Below are 19483 nucleotides of genomic sequence, written 5' to 3'. Positions count from 1 at the left end.
CTGATTTTTAAAAGAGAAAGTCCATCAAAATTATATTACAAGGCTACCCACCTCCTTTCTGCTCCATAGGCTGACCAGATTTTTAAGCAATCATAAGGTTTTTCAACAAATGTCCAAGGCTGGCAGCCTGGGTAGCCATATTCTATTATTTGGACAAAAATAACACATTCAATTCAGTACTTTGGCTGTGACACTTACAACCCAATCCAGTTGCCAGGGGCGGCCAGAGGATGGTGCTGCTGCTGCACCACTTCCAGAAGGCTTCCAGGCAGCACAGGAAGGCAGCTAGAAGGGGGGGGGGGGAGAAGTTCCACAGTCTGGAAGTCCTACATAGAGAAGATGCCAGCATGCTCTGAGGTGGCCTGGACTTTCAGGTTTCGCCACCATGGAGTTGAGGGGTGGCCAAATACTGGTGCCTCTGCCCCCTATGCTGGCAGGGACGCCCTTTGCGGAGGGGACAAATGCATCAGCACAACCGTCCACTGCTCCCTGTGAATATTCAGCCCCCCCCCCCCCCAATCTGGACTGGACTGCCCTACTTATCCCCTTTTGCCTCTAGTTCTAACAAACCATTAGTCCTTTGAATACTAAAGAAGAAGAAATGCTAAATGCTAAAATAGAAGGCATGAGCACTGTGGTGGGTTTTCCATCAAGAAACTGAAGTGTGGGAAGACCTAAGCAGCCGACCCTTAGGAAATACTGCTGAAGTTATGGGAGGAGGGACAAAAAGTAGGCAGAAATAAGGTGGAAATGCAGGAGCAGTTTTGGTACTTGGCTTTTGTCTAGGTACCTTATGCTAGTTGTAAAATGTATGGCTTTTACACCTGCAATCTGTGAAAAGGCTCTTGTCGCCTCCTGCCATCTGCATATTCAATCCCCAGAATCCATGACATCTTTTTTTCCTCCATGCTCACCAATAAATTGTATAGTCTTTATGTGGAACTGAGGTCATAACTCCCATGACACTTGTACAATTATTCAACATGTCATCTAAGTTTTTTAAAAGAAGTTTACAAGAGCTAAAAGGTTTGCTACTGGTAGAGCAAAACATGAGAATTTTTCCATAGGACAGTTTGAAAAAGTTTGTGAATAGATTTTATTTGCATTTCTTGAATTATAATTTCACATTTCTTAAAAGTTCATTCTGTAACTCTATCCATGTTTGCTTTTAAAAAACACCTTGCTTGTTAATTCTCCGTTCTTTTGTGCAAAATACTGTAAATTTGTGCAATGCAAAAAAATCAACTTAGCTTCATAATAATGATTTGTATATCTATGAAGCAATTGTTATAATAAACCTACACCTAAGGATTCATTGTCTATTTTAGAATCAGAACATTACCAGTTCTTCAGTATCATCAAAGAAGAAAGCATTCCACCCATCAACCATTCTCTGGGGGATATGTTGTCCATCAAATATCTAAAAGATCAAGAATAAAGTAAAAACTAAGGAAAATAATTGAGTCAATACAGGATAAGAAATAAGCTTTTGTAAAAGTCACCATGACAACAGACTTCCCTCTGTGATAAACCTCTGAAGATGCCAGCCACAGATGCAGGCAAAACGTTAGGAACAAGATCCACCCGACCATGGTCACACAGCCCGGAAAACCCACCACAACCAGTTGAATCGGCCGTGAAAGCCTTTGACAATACAAAAAAACTATTGTTCTCCATATCTTTTCCTGATAACGTACCTCTTGAAGAACTGGGATAACTGGTGGATTCCTCTGCTGTAGGAAGTATAACACCATAAGGATATAGGCATATGAAGACAGACTCCCTCTAGATGCATCTCCAATGTCACAGCGCTGATCAACAAGATATATAATAAAACCCAACACAAAATATAATTCTAATAATTATGACATTAAACAACTGTTATTGATTTCATGAATCACCTATTTGCTAAATAACGTTTTATTTTGTGATGCAACCAAATTTGAACAGTACTAAAGCAAGAACTGAAGTCAAATGCACTCAAGGACAATTTATTACTGAAAGGTCTCATTCCTGGAAAAAAACAAATAGAAGTGTGGACACCCCCCCCCCCCCAAACTGTGCAAATGCTTGTGCATCCCTGGGAGGGATTTGAATGCATTACCTAAGCAGAAGCATCCAATTTTTCTGATTTATTTTGTTACATTTGTATCCCTCATTCAGGTCTCCCCTCATCTCCCATTTTATATTTGTACAACAAAGATAGGTTGAGTGTGAGCTTAATGGCCAAGAAAGGATTTGAACCTTTATCTCCTCAGTGCCAACAATGAGGTCAACATTATGGCCACTGCACCACACTGGCTCTCTTATCCTATATCACAACCTCTTTTGAAACTGCTGAGAAGTAAAAAAAATAATTTGTGACACAGTACAACAGTTTGCTCTTCGAACTATAAAAGCTCCTGCTGTTTATGCACAAAGTCCTTGGTCATGCCTAAAGCAGAATTTTGTATCCTGAGGCTATATATTTTATTTTGCTTAATTAGTCACTAACACGCTCAGGAATAACAAATACCTTCTGCTATTCTGTAATACTAAAACCAAAACAAACTTTTTATTAAATTTTCTCAGAAAGACTATGAAATGCTGCAGAATAAAAAGATCATTAACAGTACTGCTTCTTGTCACCTATCTGTAAGTTTATAGTCGGAAGATGTAGGATAGGGATCCCATGGTGCCTTCTAACATCTTTTCTGGCACCTACCAAGTCCTAAGATATGATTGGGGCCAGGTAGGGCTTTTGCCTAGCAACACTTCTGATAGGTTGTACAGATTTTTTTAAATGTTGCTTTGACAGCAGCTATCACAATAGCTGCCTTTTTCTTGCTGTGCCCACCATGCCATGTCAGAATTACAAATATGCTCACAGGCGCAAAAAGGTTGGGAACACCGATCGAGGGACTAGCAATTTTAGACAAACAAAAAAACAATTTGGGTGTGTTCAAAAACTATCATTGCGTCTAGTTTAAGTCTTCTGTCAACAAACGTTCAAATGCCAACAATGATTGTGAACCCTTAATTTTATATATCTAAGAACATATGAACTTACCATTTCAGAATAGTAATACTAATAATTTTTGTGTTGAGGGTCTCATACTGCAAACCATCGAAATGGGAAAGACTCATCCCATTTCTAAGTCAGACAGGCCCTTTAGAATGTGCCCTTTATCTTCCCTGCTATTTCCCAAGCATCAAACCTTGGGTTGAGTCGGATCCAGTGTCAGGACCATATGAGACTATGCAAGGATGTCAGGAGGCTGCAATAGCATTCCATGCATAAAAGAAGGAGAGAAATTTCACCCCCTTCCCCCACCCCCTCCACACCACAGACTACTGAGCTACGTAGCTATTACTTCACATAGGTCCCAGCACCCCAGGAATAAATTTTCCTGAGCTTGAAAAAATGGCTGGGAGAAGAAAGCCAAGAAGATTAGAAGATGTTCAACATGTTCTGCTGCTGGACCACATGATCCAACACATTAGCTTCACAAAGAAGAGAGGAGGAGGGAAAGGGCTCAATACATTCAGACAAGAAATTATTGGAAATTGAGTTGCAAGGGGAAAAACTGGTGAAGTCAGAGAGGGAGAGAGAGAGATGTCCCTTCACATGAATACATGAGGATTGTTTCTGAGGGGTTTTTTGCAAAAGTTCCTACTGATCACTTGCAAAAACCGTTTGAACTTTTTCAAACATTTAGCAGAGACACTTACAAAAAGCTACTCCATTTATTTGTGTTTATCTCTTTCTTTTTTATCTTGAAAATTATGTGGCTTACTACTACATAAACACTACAAAACAAAAAAATGCCATAAAAACTACTGGCAATTTAAAACATTATTCAAAGTATTTCAGGAATAAAAACATTTTCCATTTCCTCTGAAAAACAGTGCCAGATTTACATCCTGGGAAAGGGAATTCCATAATCTGGGGGCAGCAGTCCAACTGCTCTCCTATAAGTCTTTGCCGTCCTCATTACAAACAAAACAATTTCACAAGATTCATTCACAGATCTTAATGCATAGGTGGGTTGATATGGGATCAACTGATCTTTCAGGTGCTTTGGACCTTGACTAAGGCACAGAAGCAAACTAAGCCAGTGAAACTGAAACAGAACTGGTTTAATGGGTTGTGTCTGAAACTCCAGTCAAGACTTTAGCAACTAAATTTTGCATCAGCTGGACCTTACAAAGGCAGCCCCACAAAGATTATGCTTCAGTATTCCAATCTGGATGTGACCAAGATATACGTGCCAACAGACAGATGGCTTTCTGCAGAAATGCTTGCAGTTAGTCAATTGACCTGAGCTGGAAAAATGTACCTCCCAGTAACATTCAGAATTATCCCCAAGCTGTATACCTGCTCTTCAGGAAGTATGATCTCTATCCAGCACATGATGTGCACCTGCCCCTGTATTAGCTTTGTTCCCAACCTACAACATTTCTCTCTTGTCTGGATTAAGCTTCAATTTTTTTCCACCCTCAATCCTCACTGCTTCCAGACAAGTTCAGCCCTCACTGGTTCAGGACATCATTTTCACAGCAAGTTCAGCCATGGTCTAGCTAGCACATCAACCTATACACTTAAGTTTTACTTGCTATATATTACCTTTGCAAAAACTTTCATTGTGTATCCCAAGTATTGTACTCTTGGATCAATTGCTGCATAGGTTGCAAGCATTCTGGTGTTGTGCTGCGCCTGAAAACCAAGTCAAGGATTTAGATACCAGACTGGAGTTCAGCATATTACCACATACAAATTAATTGTAGAAAATACTATCCAACAAGAGCCTATGCACACTTACATTGCAAAATCTGAGGCTGCATTAAAATGGTATGACAAATGCATCTCTTTTTCATTTCAGTCTTCTACCTATAAGTTTTTAAATACGACATTGTCTGCAATATTTATACTTTTAGGAATTATCTATTTGTAGAGTATGCTCTGCTTGCTGAGATGCTGACTACTGTCAAGTATGAAAGTGCTAATAAAAGTTTAAAAGGCTGGGTCCAGCTGAAAAGTTTGCAGAAGGACTTGCCTGATCAAATATTTCATATTTTCCCCATCCCACAGAAGCCTGCTATTTATCTTGAAAGTCCCCTCTGATTATTAAGGGGCGGTTGTGAACCCAATGAATCCTAGTAAGGGAAGCCTCAGTGAAAATGTGTGAGATCTTCCTCCTTTGTTCCTCTGCCAGCATATGCTGCCAGTGGAAGAGGGGAGAGGAAAAGATTTTACCCAAATCCACCATCTCACTTCAGCCCCACCATACTGTGGTGCATTTTCTCCAGGAGAGTCTCCTGACCATCAGACAGGATTATCAGGATCAACGACAGCCTTTAGGGAGAAAGGCAGCGAAAGATCTGCCCCACCCACTTGCCCCACCCACTTCTCATGCCAGTTTTTCTACCCTCCTAGGGTCTATGGAAAAGACTCTTGTTTAGATCTAAGAATCATTCCAATGTCTTGTTTTTTAAAGAGTCCTAGAAGTACATCTGAATCATGTGGCAAAGCTACTTTCAAAAATGGATATTCTCATTCAAAAAAAGCTTCCGCAAAACTGTGTTCCCAAGAAATATACTGATGGTGGATAATTTGAAGCATCTTAAAGACCAATAGGACTTCTAAGGCATAAGCTTTCTGAGAGACAAAGGTGATTTCTGCACAGAACACTAACCAAGTGTGTAACACATTATTAATGAACCCAGTTTTCCCTGTTTGGAGATTTTACCCTTCCAGGAAACGATTGCAAACAGTCCGGGTTGCTGTGGTTCCTTTGGTTTCTCCAAAAAGATTGCTAGTCTGGCAATTTTTTTGTAAAACCCGGGCTGAGGGAAATATAATGGGCTGAACAGGTTTTGGGGAAGAGTCCTGTGCCCAAAATGGGATAAACAGCTTTCTCAGCCTGTTATATTGGGGCTGTGCAGAAACCACCAAAGGTCTCTTTGTCAGATACATACAAATAGAGATCCATGAGGCCCCTATATCCCAGTCAAAAGATTTTTTTTGGGGGGGGGGGGAGTGTTACAAAGGAGGGACTCAGGATGTAAAATGCATAGTGAAATCAGCTTGATTAGAGCAAGGGAGAAATGTTTAGAGGGCCTGCCAGCCTGAATCCATAACAAGTTTTCTACCAGCATGGCCAATTGGCCATGCTACGCTGGTGAGAGCCTTGTAGTTCTCTGAACATCTCAGGAACTACAGGTTCAGCCCCCCTACCAGCATGGCCAATTGGCCATGCTGACAAACTGGTGGGAATTATGGATTCAATTTCCTGGAAGCTCCTGGGATTCCTGAGACTAGAAAGAGTGCATGTATATTGTCACAGAAAATTAAAGGCACATCTGTGGGGATATTTTGGAGGTTCAAGCAGTGGGGGACATTGATGCTAGATCTGGGGCAAATGTGTAAACTTATACCTTGGCAGAAGTTATCAAGAAAATTAAATATATATATAGGAAGGTCTAGAAACCTATAGCTGTTCCCTTTATATGGTGCTGGACTTTCTGAGTCTCTCTCCCTGGTTCTTGTAACTATTACAACGCACATGAAATGATCATTTATTCAGTGTCTTCCTCTGGATCCTTCTGTTAGTCCCTCCTTTTTTGTTTTGCAGTAGCCAAATTTAACAGAACACAGACCATTTTGTCATTTCAACTTTGTCCCAAACATTTTAAATATTACCTGCATTTTTAAAGTTTAAGGAATTTGAACATACAGACAAATTTTCACCCCTCAACAGGAACAGCGCTTTACTTGCCAGTGTGTTGTATAAGCTGATGTCTCCCTCTAAGCCACTTCGTCTGTACTCAAATTTTACTATAGGCACTTTGGCTGTGGTTATAGGCAGAATATTTCTTAAACCTGAGAAGAAAAGGTTTAGGCATGTAAACTATTTCCTATAACAAAGTATTTACACAAATGCAAATTGTCATGCAACACAAAACCATACCTGGGTGCTTCTTAAGAACCTTTGCCAAATTTTCAATAATTTCCTTGCAATTTAATTTCTAGATAAAATAAATGAAAACCCAAGTTACTATTTACATAGACTTCCTTTAAAAAATTCAGATACGAGCCAACACTTTAAACAGGCATTGGATATCATTATAAATCTTCTTTTAATTCAGTTTCAAAAGCAGAACCCCTACCTCTGCATTTTCATGGCCTTCAAGTGTCATGCAAATGTCCAGGTCACTGTCACGGAATCCAAATCCATTCTTTGAAGAGCCGAATAGGCATAACCTGGCTTTGTCTAACCAAAAGAACAAATGACACATTTTTTTCACTACCATTAGACTTTCTTCGAAAAATTATCAACTGACATACAACGTATTTCACAGATGGAACATTTAAATAATTTAAATCTATGTCTGTGCAGAATATATGTCGAAATTGACAGCTGTCTTGCCACTTTTACAAAACCATATCACCATTTAAATTCTAAAGGCAAAAAGAACAGCCTTTGGCATCACAATGTAGTAATAAATAAAATCCATGATCCCTACTTTCAAAAAATTGAATCTGTTGAAGAGACAGGCTTCCCACAGTACAACAAGCTTCAGGAGTTTAAGTGTATGCAACACAATTATAATTGTTTTTCCAAGATACAAAAAATACTCACCCACTTCCTGTTTTAATTTATTTACTTTATTTACATAGCATATATACTATTTTTGTCAAAACTGCTTATATTCTCCCATTCTCTATTTTATCCTCACAGCAATCCTGTGAGGTAGATTAGGCTGAGAGCATGTGATGGGTTCAAGATAATCCAGCCAGGTTCCACAATAGAGTGGGGATTCGGTCCGTGTCTCCCAGATTGAAAAAGAACACTAACAACTATGTCATGGTGGTTGTTAATGATTAATTAATGTATTTCTCATGCCTCCTAATTTTTCACATTAGTTACTTGGTGTCTGATGTTGACTTCCATGCTCTCTTAACACTGAGGACATTAGTGTCAAATTGGGATCCACTGCGTAATGATTATGTTAATACAGTCTTGGGTAAATGTCTTTTCTGTTCTGCTTCTATCTGTTATAAAATATATTTTTCTATGTCTGTCAAATATACTGTGAAAATTAATAAAAAGTTATTAAAAATATTGAGGACATTGAATATTTAGACCATCTTCTGAAGGGAGGAGCCATTCCAAACTAGATATTCTTTGGCATTTGTTGGTTGAAAAATCACAAGTTTAAAGATAATTGTCTGCCAGAGTGTGCTCAATAGTGTTCTTGATACAGATCACACTGGGTGCCATCAGCAAAGCTCCACTCTCCCTCATGCTGCAGCCCACTGACCTCCACAGATGCTGCTCTTGGAGGACAAGGAATCATCAGGAGGAACATGTGTGGAGGATGAAATGAGGGCCTGCTGCGGGAAAGGAGAATCAGCAAAAACAGTGGATTACAGACAGTGATCTTTGGATACATATATATATGTTTGGATACATATATATATATGTTTACATACACATACAAAGGCATATTTCAGGACATACTTAATTGATATATCTAACTGATCCACTGGTACTTATATTTCTGGATCAGGGCCATGTACAGACAAAACACATCTTTCTAGAAACCTGGGACAATCCCCAGGTTTACATAAAAATCTGTACACTTTTTTGCAAGGTGTGGATTTAAAAACCTTAAAAAAATAAAAGATCTCTTGATGTAACATGGTGACATTTCAACTACCTTCTTTGGGGTTGCTTAGTACCCTTTAAAATGCGTTGAAAAGGGCTGGGAGACCCCAGCTGGGAGGTGGCAGAAAGTGGTAACTGGAGCTTAGTGCTTGCAGTGTTTGTTTGGGATGGGACTGGGAGGAGACTCCCAAGCTGCCAGCATTCAGCAGCCCTCAACAGTGTGTGTGGGGAGACAAATAGCAGAAAACAGCAAAAAGCAATGGCCAAAATGAAATGGAAGAGCTTTTTCTGCTCTTTCCCACACCCACACAAAAGACATGCTAAACAATGGCCAGTGCTCCTTTCTCTGTCAGCAGATTTGGGGGGAGGGGGTAAGAGAGAGAAGAGACAGCTGATGAGTTTGGAGACAGCCACCATAGAAGGCAGTAAGCAGTGGCACTGCTTCAGCTTCTTCTATTCTTCTCTGCATTGGAGAGAAGGTGAGAAATGGCAGCACTTTTTTTCTGACCTTCCTTCCCCACCTATTGCTCTAATCCTGGCCAGGGAAAGGAGGTGAGCTAAGCGGGGGTAGAAGTGGGGAGCCAGCAACAGCAGCTTTCACTCTGCTCTGACCACAAACACATCACTCAGTACTCACCTCCTCCAGCTGCCAACTTCTTCACTCTAGGTAGCCAGGAGAAGGTGGCAGAGAAAGCAGACTGAAGAAAGAGGGGGTGGCAGAAGGGCAAGGTGGGAACCAATGCCGGAGGAAGGGGAGGAGGAGGTTGTTGAAGGTAAAAGATGGAAGGCAGCAGCTACAGGTAGAAGGGGTAGGGGAAGGTGGCTGGTGTGCAGAAGTGAATTTTCTCCATAATTTTCTCCTAGGTCCCAATTTTCATAATTGTATTTTTATAGTCTTATTGATTTGCTTCTGAAATTCAATTTTAGATAAGGCTAACTGTGCTGATGTTTTAAAATTATGCATCTTAATATGGGTACATTGTTAATGTAATATATTATTTTATATTAATATAATGTATTGTTCTTAATGTATTTAATGTTTTGATATCATCTACCTTGAGCACCACAACCAAAAGGATGCAAATATTTTAAACAAATAATAAATAGAGCTATAAAGCATAGGCTAAACAGTTGCAAAATTTTAGAACAGTATATCTTATTCTACACACACACCACCTTTTAAAAAACAAATATATTGTAAAACTTTTCTATTGCATACCATTGTACTCTTTTCGAATAAATCTTTCTAAACTTGCCAGTATCTGCTCTCTATTTTGTTGCTCTGCGAAAGGAGGTGACAATTCATCTAAACAAAGAAAAAGTTGAGACTTCTAACAATATAATCATCAAATACAGTCATATTTAACACAACTCTCTCCGATCACTTTTATTAATTTCTAGGACTTCCCCAGAACCTTGTAGCAATGACATTTTACGTTTAGAAAACAAATTCTATTTAAATATAGGACAAAACTCTTCAGCAGGAATTCCCAACTTTTATGAACCCATAAGTCCCTTTGGAATTCTGACTCAGGGTGGTGGATACAACACAGAATGGCTGCAGCAGAAGGTGGAACCAACCACAAAATATCAGGGAATTAGGTTATGCATAACTCTTCAACACTACAGGCAAATGCTCTGCTTTACACTGTGCCTTTTAAAATGTAGATATGGTCTGAAAGTCTTTAACTGCTTACACATAGCCAACCTTCAATCATGCAATGGAGATCTTTGAGCTGTATTGGTAAGCTGTTTATTTTTGAATCTGCACGACCAATCAAATTTCCACTGGCCAATCTGAAACCTGGCTGTGCAAAAGCCCCACCCAGTTTCTAAAGACCCTTGGTGGACACCATAAAAGGTGTCAGCAGGCACATTGGCATGGATGGGTGCCACACTAGGGATTCCTGCTCTTGAAGACAAAGTGTTAAGACTTTGAATAGGTGCTACAAAATCCTTGATTACCCAGCCACTCTCCTCATCACTTTGGATTATGCCAAGTGTCCCAGTAGTCTTACTAGGGCCTTTTTTGCACAGTCAAAATGCCCTGTGGTAGATCTGGGAGCTTACCTGCCATGGCACTTTTTGCCCTGCTTTTGACTCTCCACACCTCCCCAGTTCTTCCTAGGATTCAAGGCAGGCCCGGTGTGTTATGCCCCAGCTGTTTTTTCACGAGCCCGGTGCTTTTCCACTTGCACCATGAGCTCTTCCACAATATCTTTCACGCATGCGCGGACAACCTCTTTCCCACATTCTGATTGGCTGAATCTCCCCCATTCCCCCCACTCTTTCACCATTTTAGATTTAAATTATTCTGAACACAAAACAGGCGCTGAAAATTGGCAACCTCGCCCCTCCGTCTAAAATCTTTGCGAGTGCAAGAGAATCGCCGCCCTCCATCCCCCACTGTCTAAAATCCTTGTGTGTGCAAGAGAATCGCCACACTCCATCCCATCTAAAACCCTTGCATGTGCAAGAGAATCACCGCCCTCCACCCTCCACTGTCTAAAATCCTTGCATGTGTGAGAGAATCGCCATCCTCCAACCCCCCGTCTAAAATCCTTGCATGTGAGAGAATTGCTGCCCTCCACCCCCCACTGTCTAAAATCTTTGCATGTGCGAGAGAATCACCACTCTCCTGTTCACAGCGCCTTCACACCCCACTTTTCTGTCTAAAAGCCAAGGTTTCTCTCACAGGGATTCTTTCACACACACAAGGATTTTATGCAGGGGAGTGGGTGGAGGGTGCCAATTCTCAGCACCTGTTGATTGGTAGAGTGGGCCAGAGTGGCGAGGCGGGAAAAATGGCCCCGGTTCTGCTGCTGTGGAGTTTTTCATGGCAGCAGAAGCCACTGGAGTAACACAGCAGCATTCCAAAAGAACCTCAAATTTGGCGGTTTGTTAAAGTCATGGAGCAAAGCCACTAAAGCTATCAGGCTGGCCTCTACAAGGACGAGGGCTTTTACAGCCCTGGCCCCTACCTGGTGGAACAGGCTTCCAAGGGAGATCAGGGCCCTGCGGGACCTGCAGAGTTTTCGCAGGGCCTGTAAGACGGACCTGTTCCGCCTGGTTAAATACATCGCTGCTATTTCATCTGGCCTCCCGTGGGCATAATGGTAGGGAGGGTGAAACGTCATCTGATGCTTTACGGTTCTGGGTTTTATTGCTGCTAATCAGTTTTATGTTACATTTTTAAGCTGTTTTTTATCATTGTTGTTCACTGCCCTGAGCCCCTAGGGGGAGGGCGGTTTAGAAATCAAATAAATAAATAAACAAACTACTGCAAGGAGGCACCAGGGCAACAACATGGCAGACATGCTGCAGCACCGGGAGCCGTGAAGTATTCCTGGCTGCAGAGGAGTATTCCTCGAGCTAACAACGGTACAATTTTGCCATGAAAAATCAGCCTATGAATGAGAATGGGAATGTGTTCTTTGTCAGTCTCATCAAAATTACTTTCTCCAACTACCTTCAGTAGGTGAAACCCTTAGGATATAAGTAAAGACCAGTCCCATATAATTAAACTTAAAAATAGAATACATAATTTGGCCAACATAGAAAGTGTACTTACCAAAGCATCTTTTACAAACTAGATCAAGTATTTCTCTAAATCTACTTGTCATTGGTGGTAGTGGTTTCAGATCAATTTTCTTAAAATCCTCTGGGCAGTCATTTTTAGAATGGCCATCCCTTTTGCAGATACTGCATACTATAGTTGGAGGCTATGGAAAAATCAAAATACAATTATTTACGTTAAAATGGTTTAAGTGATATTTTTCCTAGGATAGCTGATGTGTTTCAGCGGTAAACGAGTCCAACTATCAATTCAACTCAGTTGGCAGCTTTGAAGAGTCACCTGCTGATATGAAAGAAATTGGGAGGAGAAGCACATAGTTGCAAACTGTCTGTAACCAACCCAGTTTCCACTGGAAGCCATGATCAGCCCAGTGTCTCCTGCCAAGACAAAGTTCAACTCAAACAGAACTAATCCAAAGATGCAGAGAAAGAATAAAGAAGGTGAGGAGGAGATCAAGGAACATCTCTAGTGAGATTTTATTACAGGCAATTTATATAGCATCCTGAATTGTTATCCTTTAGTGGGCAATAAAACAGTATCACAGAAAACAATATCTGAGCTTCACTCACATTTATATATAACTGTTAAGCTATTAATCTTATTACTTAATATTCAATAGTAAAGCAGGCGGCTGATAACAATAATGGAAGCTGCAAAACCAGACTAGGTAAGTTAGATGAAATTTAGTGACTCTCAACATGTACAAAAATATGGCTTTTAATTAAACAAGAGGAAAAAACCTACACAAGCATGAGGATTAAGCATCATCTAGCTGACACAGAATACAGAGGACAGTTAAGTGCGTGGGGGGGGGGGGGGGGGGGGGGGGGGAACCAGAGCAATGGGGAACTGGTTTACTGAAGCTCCGAGAACTTATGGAATCCTAAAGATGGAGCTGAGGAGGGAGATCTTAAAACAATTTCCGTCTGCCTCTAACAGCAAAATTCATGACTTTTATTTATTCATTCATTCATTCATTCATTCATTCATTCCACTTTTATACCGCCCTCCCCCAGAGGGCTCAGGGCGGTTCTGATCACTTTGCTCTGATCACTGTGGCACCCAAATGGAATCACCCACAAGCAAGAAGATTTTTGCTTTCCTGTTCAAATCTTAAAGCAAATTATACTGCCTGATTTTCAGGACCCTACCTTCTGAAGAATGCAACCACTCAAGCACAGGTGTCTGTCCTGTGGCATCTCATAAAAAAGGACTACATAGTTGTAGATCTCTGGGCCTCGCTGCTGGCAATCAGCTGGAGTGGTTACCCCTAGCTCTGTGGTGGCGAACCTTTGGAACTCCAGATGTTATGGACTACAATTCCCATCAACCCCTTCCAATTGGCCATGCTGGAAGGGGCTGATGGGAATTGTAGTCCATAACATCTGGAGTGCCAAAGGTTCGCCACCACTGCCCTAGCTTGATCTCTGGTTGAAGGCATGATGTTTCTTAGTGCAAAAGGCAAATTACACATGAAGCAACTGGGACATAAAACTGGGAATTATCTGCTTTATTGATATGCTATCAAGCGTGCTAGTCCTGCCTTTTGAACGAAGAAGCCCTCCCTTTGCTTCCAGTTATTCTATCAGTTGAATGACAAAAATATATAGTACATGAATTTCTGTAACACAAATCACACAACAACGCTTTGCATATGCATTACCTTTCCAGAAGTCAGAATAAATTTATCAAATACATAATGAATATCTTCTGTGGTGACTTCATCTTTAGTCTTTTGAATGTCTCCTACTGCTTGGCAGTTGGGCGAGGTAGTTGATGCGCTGGTGCCTGAGCACATACTGTTCTGTGAATGCTCCTTTTCTGAACTCTGACGACTTTTAGCATCAGATAATTTATCAACAGAATTTGTGCTGTGGGACCGATGTTCACGAAAAATGAAATTGGGGCTTCGTTCCTCTTCCACTGAAAGCTCTTGATCATCTTTAGCTTGGAGTAATTGTTCTAATTCACAGCATTCTTTAGTTGTAAGGGATACTATTTCTTCTTGGTCTTCAGAGTTTGTACTTAAAATCTCTGGTTTCTTTACCAGTAAACTTTCTAAGTTCTTGGAAGTACATCTTCTGGACATAGGCTCCATTTCACTACATTCATTAAACTCACATGCTTGTATAACACACTCACTGTCTGTATTCTGTTTCTCTGAAATGTTAGCCTGCTGTGGAAGGCAACAATTGGTTACAAGCTCTCCAGTTTTTTTGCTACCAACTTTTCCCTTTTCTTTTTTCTTGGTATCAAATTTGGACTTCATTCCATCTTTATTCTGGGGACATGCAAAATACTTATATGCTGTCCTGAACCTCTCTAGGATGTACTCAAACACCATCTGGCTGTTTAAGCTCCGTGCAACATTTCTTTTTAGTGCAAAAGGATCTAGAAAAAGAAAAAAACATTAGTTAGGACTAAACACAATATTAATATAGTGTATTTCAAATAATACAAACTGCTATGCAAGAAAGCATCTTTCCTTGAATATTATTCTTATTACAAGGATGGATAACAACATAGAACAAAGACATAAAAAGCAGTAGTAAGTTTCCCATATCAATCAATGTGGTTGTTTAATACAATTTTCTCTTCCTTTATTTGCTGTTTGTTTGTTTGAACTGTTAGAGACAAAGAAATACTGAAGTACATGGTTTAAACACAGTATTAACATACCATCAAATTATACCACTATCTCCCCAACAGCCCTTTGAAAAAAATAGTAATAAGAAAATGTAAAAGAGCATTTCTTGCTTTAATAATAAGTTACTGCTTAAAATTTGAAACCAACTGTTTGAGCCACATTTATCTAATAATATGATCTATTCTACTAAAGGAATATTAAAATAAACTTTTTAATACTTTCTAATAAGTACAGGCAAATAAACATCACTTGCAAGGCTGAAACATACAATCTCCTCCTTAATTTCTATCTTATCTTATACAATATAAGACACAAATTTATTTATGCAAAGTTAGTTAAGTAAGGCAACCACTGAGTTCCCTAATTCTATTGTTAGTGTAGTACACCCCACCTTCAATGGCTATTCGCCTTTTAGGCCAATTTTTGTTCTCTCTGGTTAAAAGTTCTTGTACCCGTATGCTGATAACATATTCTTCCAAAGCGAATTCCAGTGTATAAAACTTCAACAATTCTAACCACAATTCCCCAAGAGATATCTGCTGTGGTGTTTCCAATGCTAATGGAGACTGAAAGAGGAAGAAAAGGGAAACTTAAATGTCTGGTTCTTTGGTCATGAAATTTTATAATTCCAAGAACAGTACTAAGTAAAGGAGAGAAATTTACATTCAGTGGACTTTATCTGAACCCATGGATCCTTGCAAATCACTTGTTAACATCTACATCAGTTTGGTCAATGTACATTCAAAGAGAATGACATACCATGCCATTTTTCTCCTTTGGATGACTCTGGGTGTCTGTTTCCACAGTTACTGCTTTCTTGTGACCACCTTTTTGCTGGTCACCTTTAGCTTTGCTTTCCACACCTGCTCCATTCTTCCCTGCTCCATTACATGATGGTTTGTATTCCCACATCACAAACTTTTCATCTTCAATGCTCTTTAGCTGGTAATCATCAGCTTTCTTAGAATCAAAGCTTTCAATCTAAATCCAAACAAAGCAGCCAGAGAACCAGTTAATATGCCAGAAATAAATATAGTCTCAGCAATTTATTCAATTTAAATCAAAATTTGTTCTTAGCCATCAACTAGCACTGTTATTCTGTATAGACCATTTGTCTGTATATTGAAAGAATTCTCCTTAGCTATAAAGTTGTTAGATATCAATAGCATTTAAATAACAGAAGTGGCCAATACCCAAAGAACTATTTCAGACATTGCTAAGGCCAATGGGCTTTTTTCTCTGAATGTAAAATCACAACGGTATAAACAGCTTGTGAATCTGCCCTCAGTTCCCAAAGGTGTCTGTTGTGTGGCATGGAAGGCAATTAACAGTCTAATCCACAGGGCTGAGGCAGCTGGGGATGGTGCTGCTGCCATAATTCCACACAACCTCCAGAGTGCTTCCAGGCAGCAAGGTGAGACGAAAAAAAGAACAAGAAAACCCCCAACTGCCTAGAAAGCCCTCCACTGGGCTTAGTGGTGTTACGCAATCCTTTCAGGTAGCACGTCTGAAGCCTCAGCCACAAGGTTCCTGGCTCAATAGCTCAGGTGGAAGCCAACTAAGCTATGCCAACATCTACTTGGATGCCAGCATTGCTCTGTGGTGACACCTACTTCCAGGTTTTGCTGCTAAGGAGCTGTGGGGCTCCGTCTTTGTCCTCTCTGCTGGTGGGGTGTCCTGTACATTGGCCGAGCAGGCAAACGTGTTGGCACAGCCTGGTACCACTCCCATAGCCCATTCACCCCCCCCCCAATCTATATTGGGCTATAAGCTTCCCTTCGTGTAACTCAGATCCACAGTTACATTTTTTAACTTACCCAATTGCCTAAATATGATGGTAATATTCGTGGTTCTCTTTGTTGAAGGAAAAATATCACCATTAAGGCAAAGGAATATGAGGGGATCCCACCTTCAGCCTGACAATCAATATGGCACAACTATAAAGAGGGAGAAGACAGATCAGAATACTGTGATGAGGTTCTACTAAAAAAAAAGAAAAAGAAAAAATGCATATGTTATAATTCCTGTGTGTAATCAGCATTTTCCAGTCACAGGAGAAAGGTCTGTATAAATCTGAAACTAAAAACAAAATGACCAGTGACCACAAATCAACCTGATACATAGCACTAGGAAATCCAGAGTATACAGAACGTGGAACAGCGATGATCAACAGATCTCAAATTGAGAGTCACAAAATAAAATGGACCATGGCTTTCTAGAAGGCAAATTGCAAGCTCAAACTCCTGAGCTGACGAAACAGCCTCTGCTCCCCTCTCTTAAAGCCGGGTCCTTAGGGGGAGGCAGTGAGTTACACATTAAGAACCACTGTTCTATGACCTCAGCAATTTCCTTTTTGCTATACTAACCTGTTGTATGTTTAGATTTAAACACTAAAATAATTTTAAGAAAGATGCAACAAAATAGCCAGGATCCAAAGTTTCTCACTTGCAGACCTAAGCATTTCAGAACATACAGTAAACTTTTTATGATTCTGATTTACAAATGAAGCCTCTTAAACTGTATCGAAGGCTGCTATGAAATGTCCCTTAATCATTAGGAGCATCTGTTCAATTGGTGCAAGTACCTTCAATGGGAAAAGAAGGCAAGAGAAACTTCAACACAAAAAAGATCCAGCTGGCCTCTACAAGGGCCAGGGCCTTTACAGCCCTGGCACCTACCTGGTGGAACAGACTCCCTAAGGCCGTGGTGGCGAACCTTTGGCACTCCAGATGTTATGGACTACAATTCCCATCAGCCCCTTCCAGCATGGCCAATTGGCCATGCTGGAAGGGGCTAATGGGAATTGTAGTCCATAACATCTGGAGTGCCAAAGGTTCGCCACCACTGCCCTAAGGAGACCAGGGCCCTGCGGGATCTGCAGGGTTTCCACAGGGCCTGTAAAATGGACCTGTTCCGCCAGGCTTTTGGCCAGCCGGGTTAGCCATCGGACCTCGTATCATCCAGACCTCCTGTGGGACAGGGGTGGGGAGGAGGGGAAGTTGCCATCAATAGTCGTATTAATATGTTGGGTTGCTAATTTTAACTATTGTTATGCTGTTTTTATTGAGAGACTTATATTGATGTACACTGCCCTGAGCCTCCAGGGGAGGGCAGTCTAAAAATGTAATGAATGAATGGATGAATGGATGAATGAATGAATGAATGAATGAATGAAATATACATGCTTCAGTATAAGCAAAAGCTCTGGGAGAGTTCTGAGAGAACTGTGACTAGCCCAAAGTCACCCAGCATGTCTCATGTGTAGGAGTGGGGAATCAAACTTGGTTCTCCAGATTAGAGTCCAGTGCCCTTAACCACTACACCACACTGGCTGGAGATTAGATGACAAACAGACAGACAGGTAGGTAGATAGACAGACTGATAGATCTAAAGAGACTATTCTTCATATTAATACTGCGACCAGTCACCCAAGTATATTTTAAATATTATATTTACATATTAAGTACGCATGCAACAATTGAATCTATTTCACATACTTACTCTAGCCCAGTAGCGAAAAGCCAACACCAAAGGAACAAGGACTGGCTCTAGTTTGCCAAGGGCAGCCAGCAGGTCCGTTGTAAGGCAGGCCACATCATTTCCAGCACTTACTTTGCAAGTTAACCCACTGACATTAAAAAGAATGGTAAGAGAAACTGTAAATCATATGACTACAAATTCCATTCACTAGTGGACAAACACACAATCCTGACATATTTTCCCATTTAGATGCCCTTCTCCCCAGATACTGAGACCACTTCCACAGGCATTACGTGTCCCGGATTCAATGCTATTGGGAAGTGGGGTTCTTTCCTGCTTCCCGACAACATCATGATGCTTTCATGCATCTCCTAGGGTTACCTTGGCTTTTCTCCAATCCTTCTCAAACTTGCTCTGCTCTGAAGTTTTCGGAATGATCACAGTAAAACTGTAATCTGCTCTGTGGGTAGGAAGTTCTGATTTTCCCTGTCCCTGTTCCTGCAGTGCCTGTTTCTTTCCTACCACACATACACCCCAGAAGACTTTTTTAAACAAAACTGGCAATTTCATATTATATATCACTATATCATTATAAGTGAAAAAAGTTCTGCAAATTCCCAGCTTCTTTTTTTAAAAAAAAGCCTTGAGTCCCTTCTGTTGTGGATATGTGAAGGGAAAGGCATGTCACTGTAAGGGCTAGAGACTTTTTCATACGAAAGCTGGGAATTCAGAAAACTTGTTGCACTTACTGTTATAATGGTAGATCAATATAACAATATAAAATGTTTTTTTAAAGAACCTGAAAAAGTCACAGTACTTTGGGGGTGTCTGCAGGGGGACTAGGGCAGAGAAACTGCAGGGCATCCTACCATGTGGAAACTCAGCACGACTTCACTCTTATCGGCAGTTGCACTGGCATCAAGGTAACCACACAAACCCTGTTCCCATGTGTAAACCTCCATAATCTGTTTTTTACCTGGGGCACAATCCAGCCACTATATTAAGCCCTTTTAAGTCACAGTAATTACAATTGAATGGTTAAGAATATGCCTGTTATAGTGCTCCCAACCCAAGTTTTTCAAAAACTGCTAAACCAGCAATCTTTTTGCAAAATCCTAGGTGGAAGGT

At 40.6% G+C, this 19483-nt stretch overlaps 1 protein-coding gene across 3 annotated transcripts in view; it reads right to left on the bottom strand.

The window, feature by feature from the left end:
- Positions 1-19483, bottom strand: part of TUT4 (terminal uridylyl transferase 4) — a 65084-nt gene that overhangs the window by 18781 nt on the left and 26820 nt on the right. For all 3 annotated transcript variants that reach the window (XM_048496950.1, XM_048496949.1, XM_048496952.1), the window contains exons 9-21: positions 18377-18503; positions 16693-16812; positions 15635-15856; positions 15267-15441; positions 13892-14619; positions 12223-12373; positions 9871-9957; positions 7150-7253; positions 6951-7008; positions 6759-6862; positions 4607-4696; positions 1698-1811; positions 1343-1420 (exon numbers count right to left, since the gene is read on the bottom strand). In XM_048496950.1, coding sequence (XP_048352907.1) covers positions 1343-1420; positions 1698-1811; positions 4607-4696; positions 6759-6862; positions 6951-7008; positions 7150-7253; positions 9871-9957; positions 12223-12373; positions 13892-14619; positions 15267-15441; positions 15635-15856; positions 16693-16812; positions 18377-18503 — 2158 coding nt within the window. The remainder of the gene's footprint in view (positions 1-1342; positions 1421-1697; positions 1812-4606; positions 4697-6758; positions 6863-6950; positions 7009-7149; positions 7254-9870; positions 9958-12222; positions 12374-13891; positions 14620-15266; positions 15442-15634; positions 15857-16692; positions 16813-18376; positions 18504-19483) is intronic.

The sequence above is a fragment of the Sphaerodactylus townsendi genome, linkage group LG05, assembly GCF_021028975.2.
Source record: "Sphaerodactylus townsendi isolate TG3544 linkage group LG05, MPM_Stown_v2.3, whole genome shotgun sequence".
Taxonomy (NCBI): Eukaryota; Metazoa; Chordata; class Lepidosauria; order Squamata; family Sphaerodactylidae; genus Sphaerodactylus; species Sphaerodactylus townsendi.
Note: the sequence above shows the minus strand (reverse complement) of the source record. Positions and strands in the feature narration are given on the sequence as shown.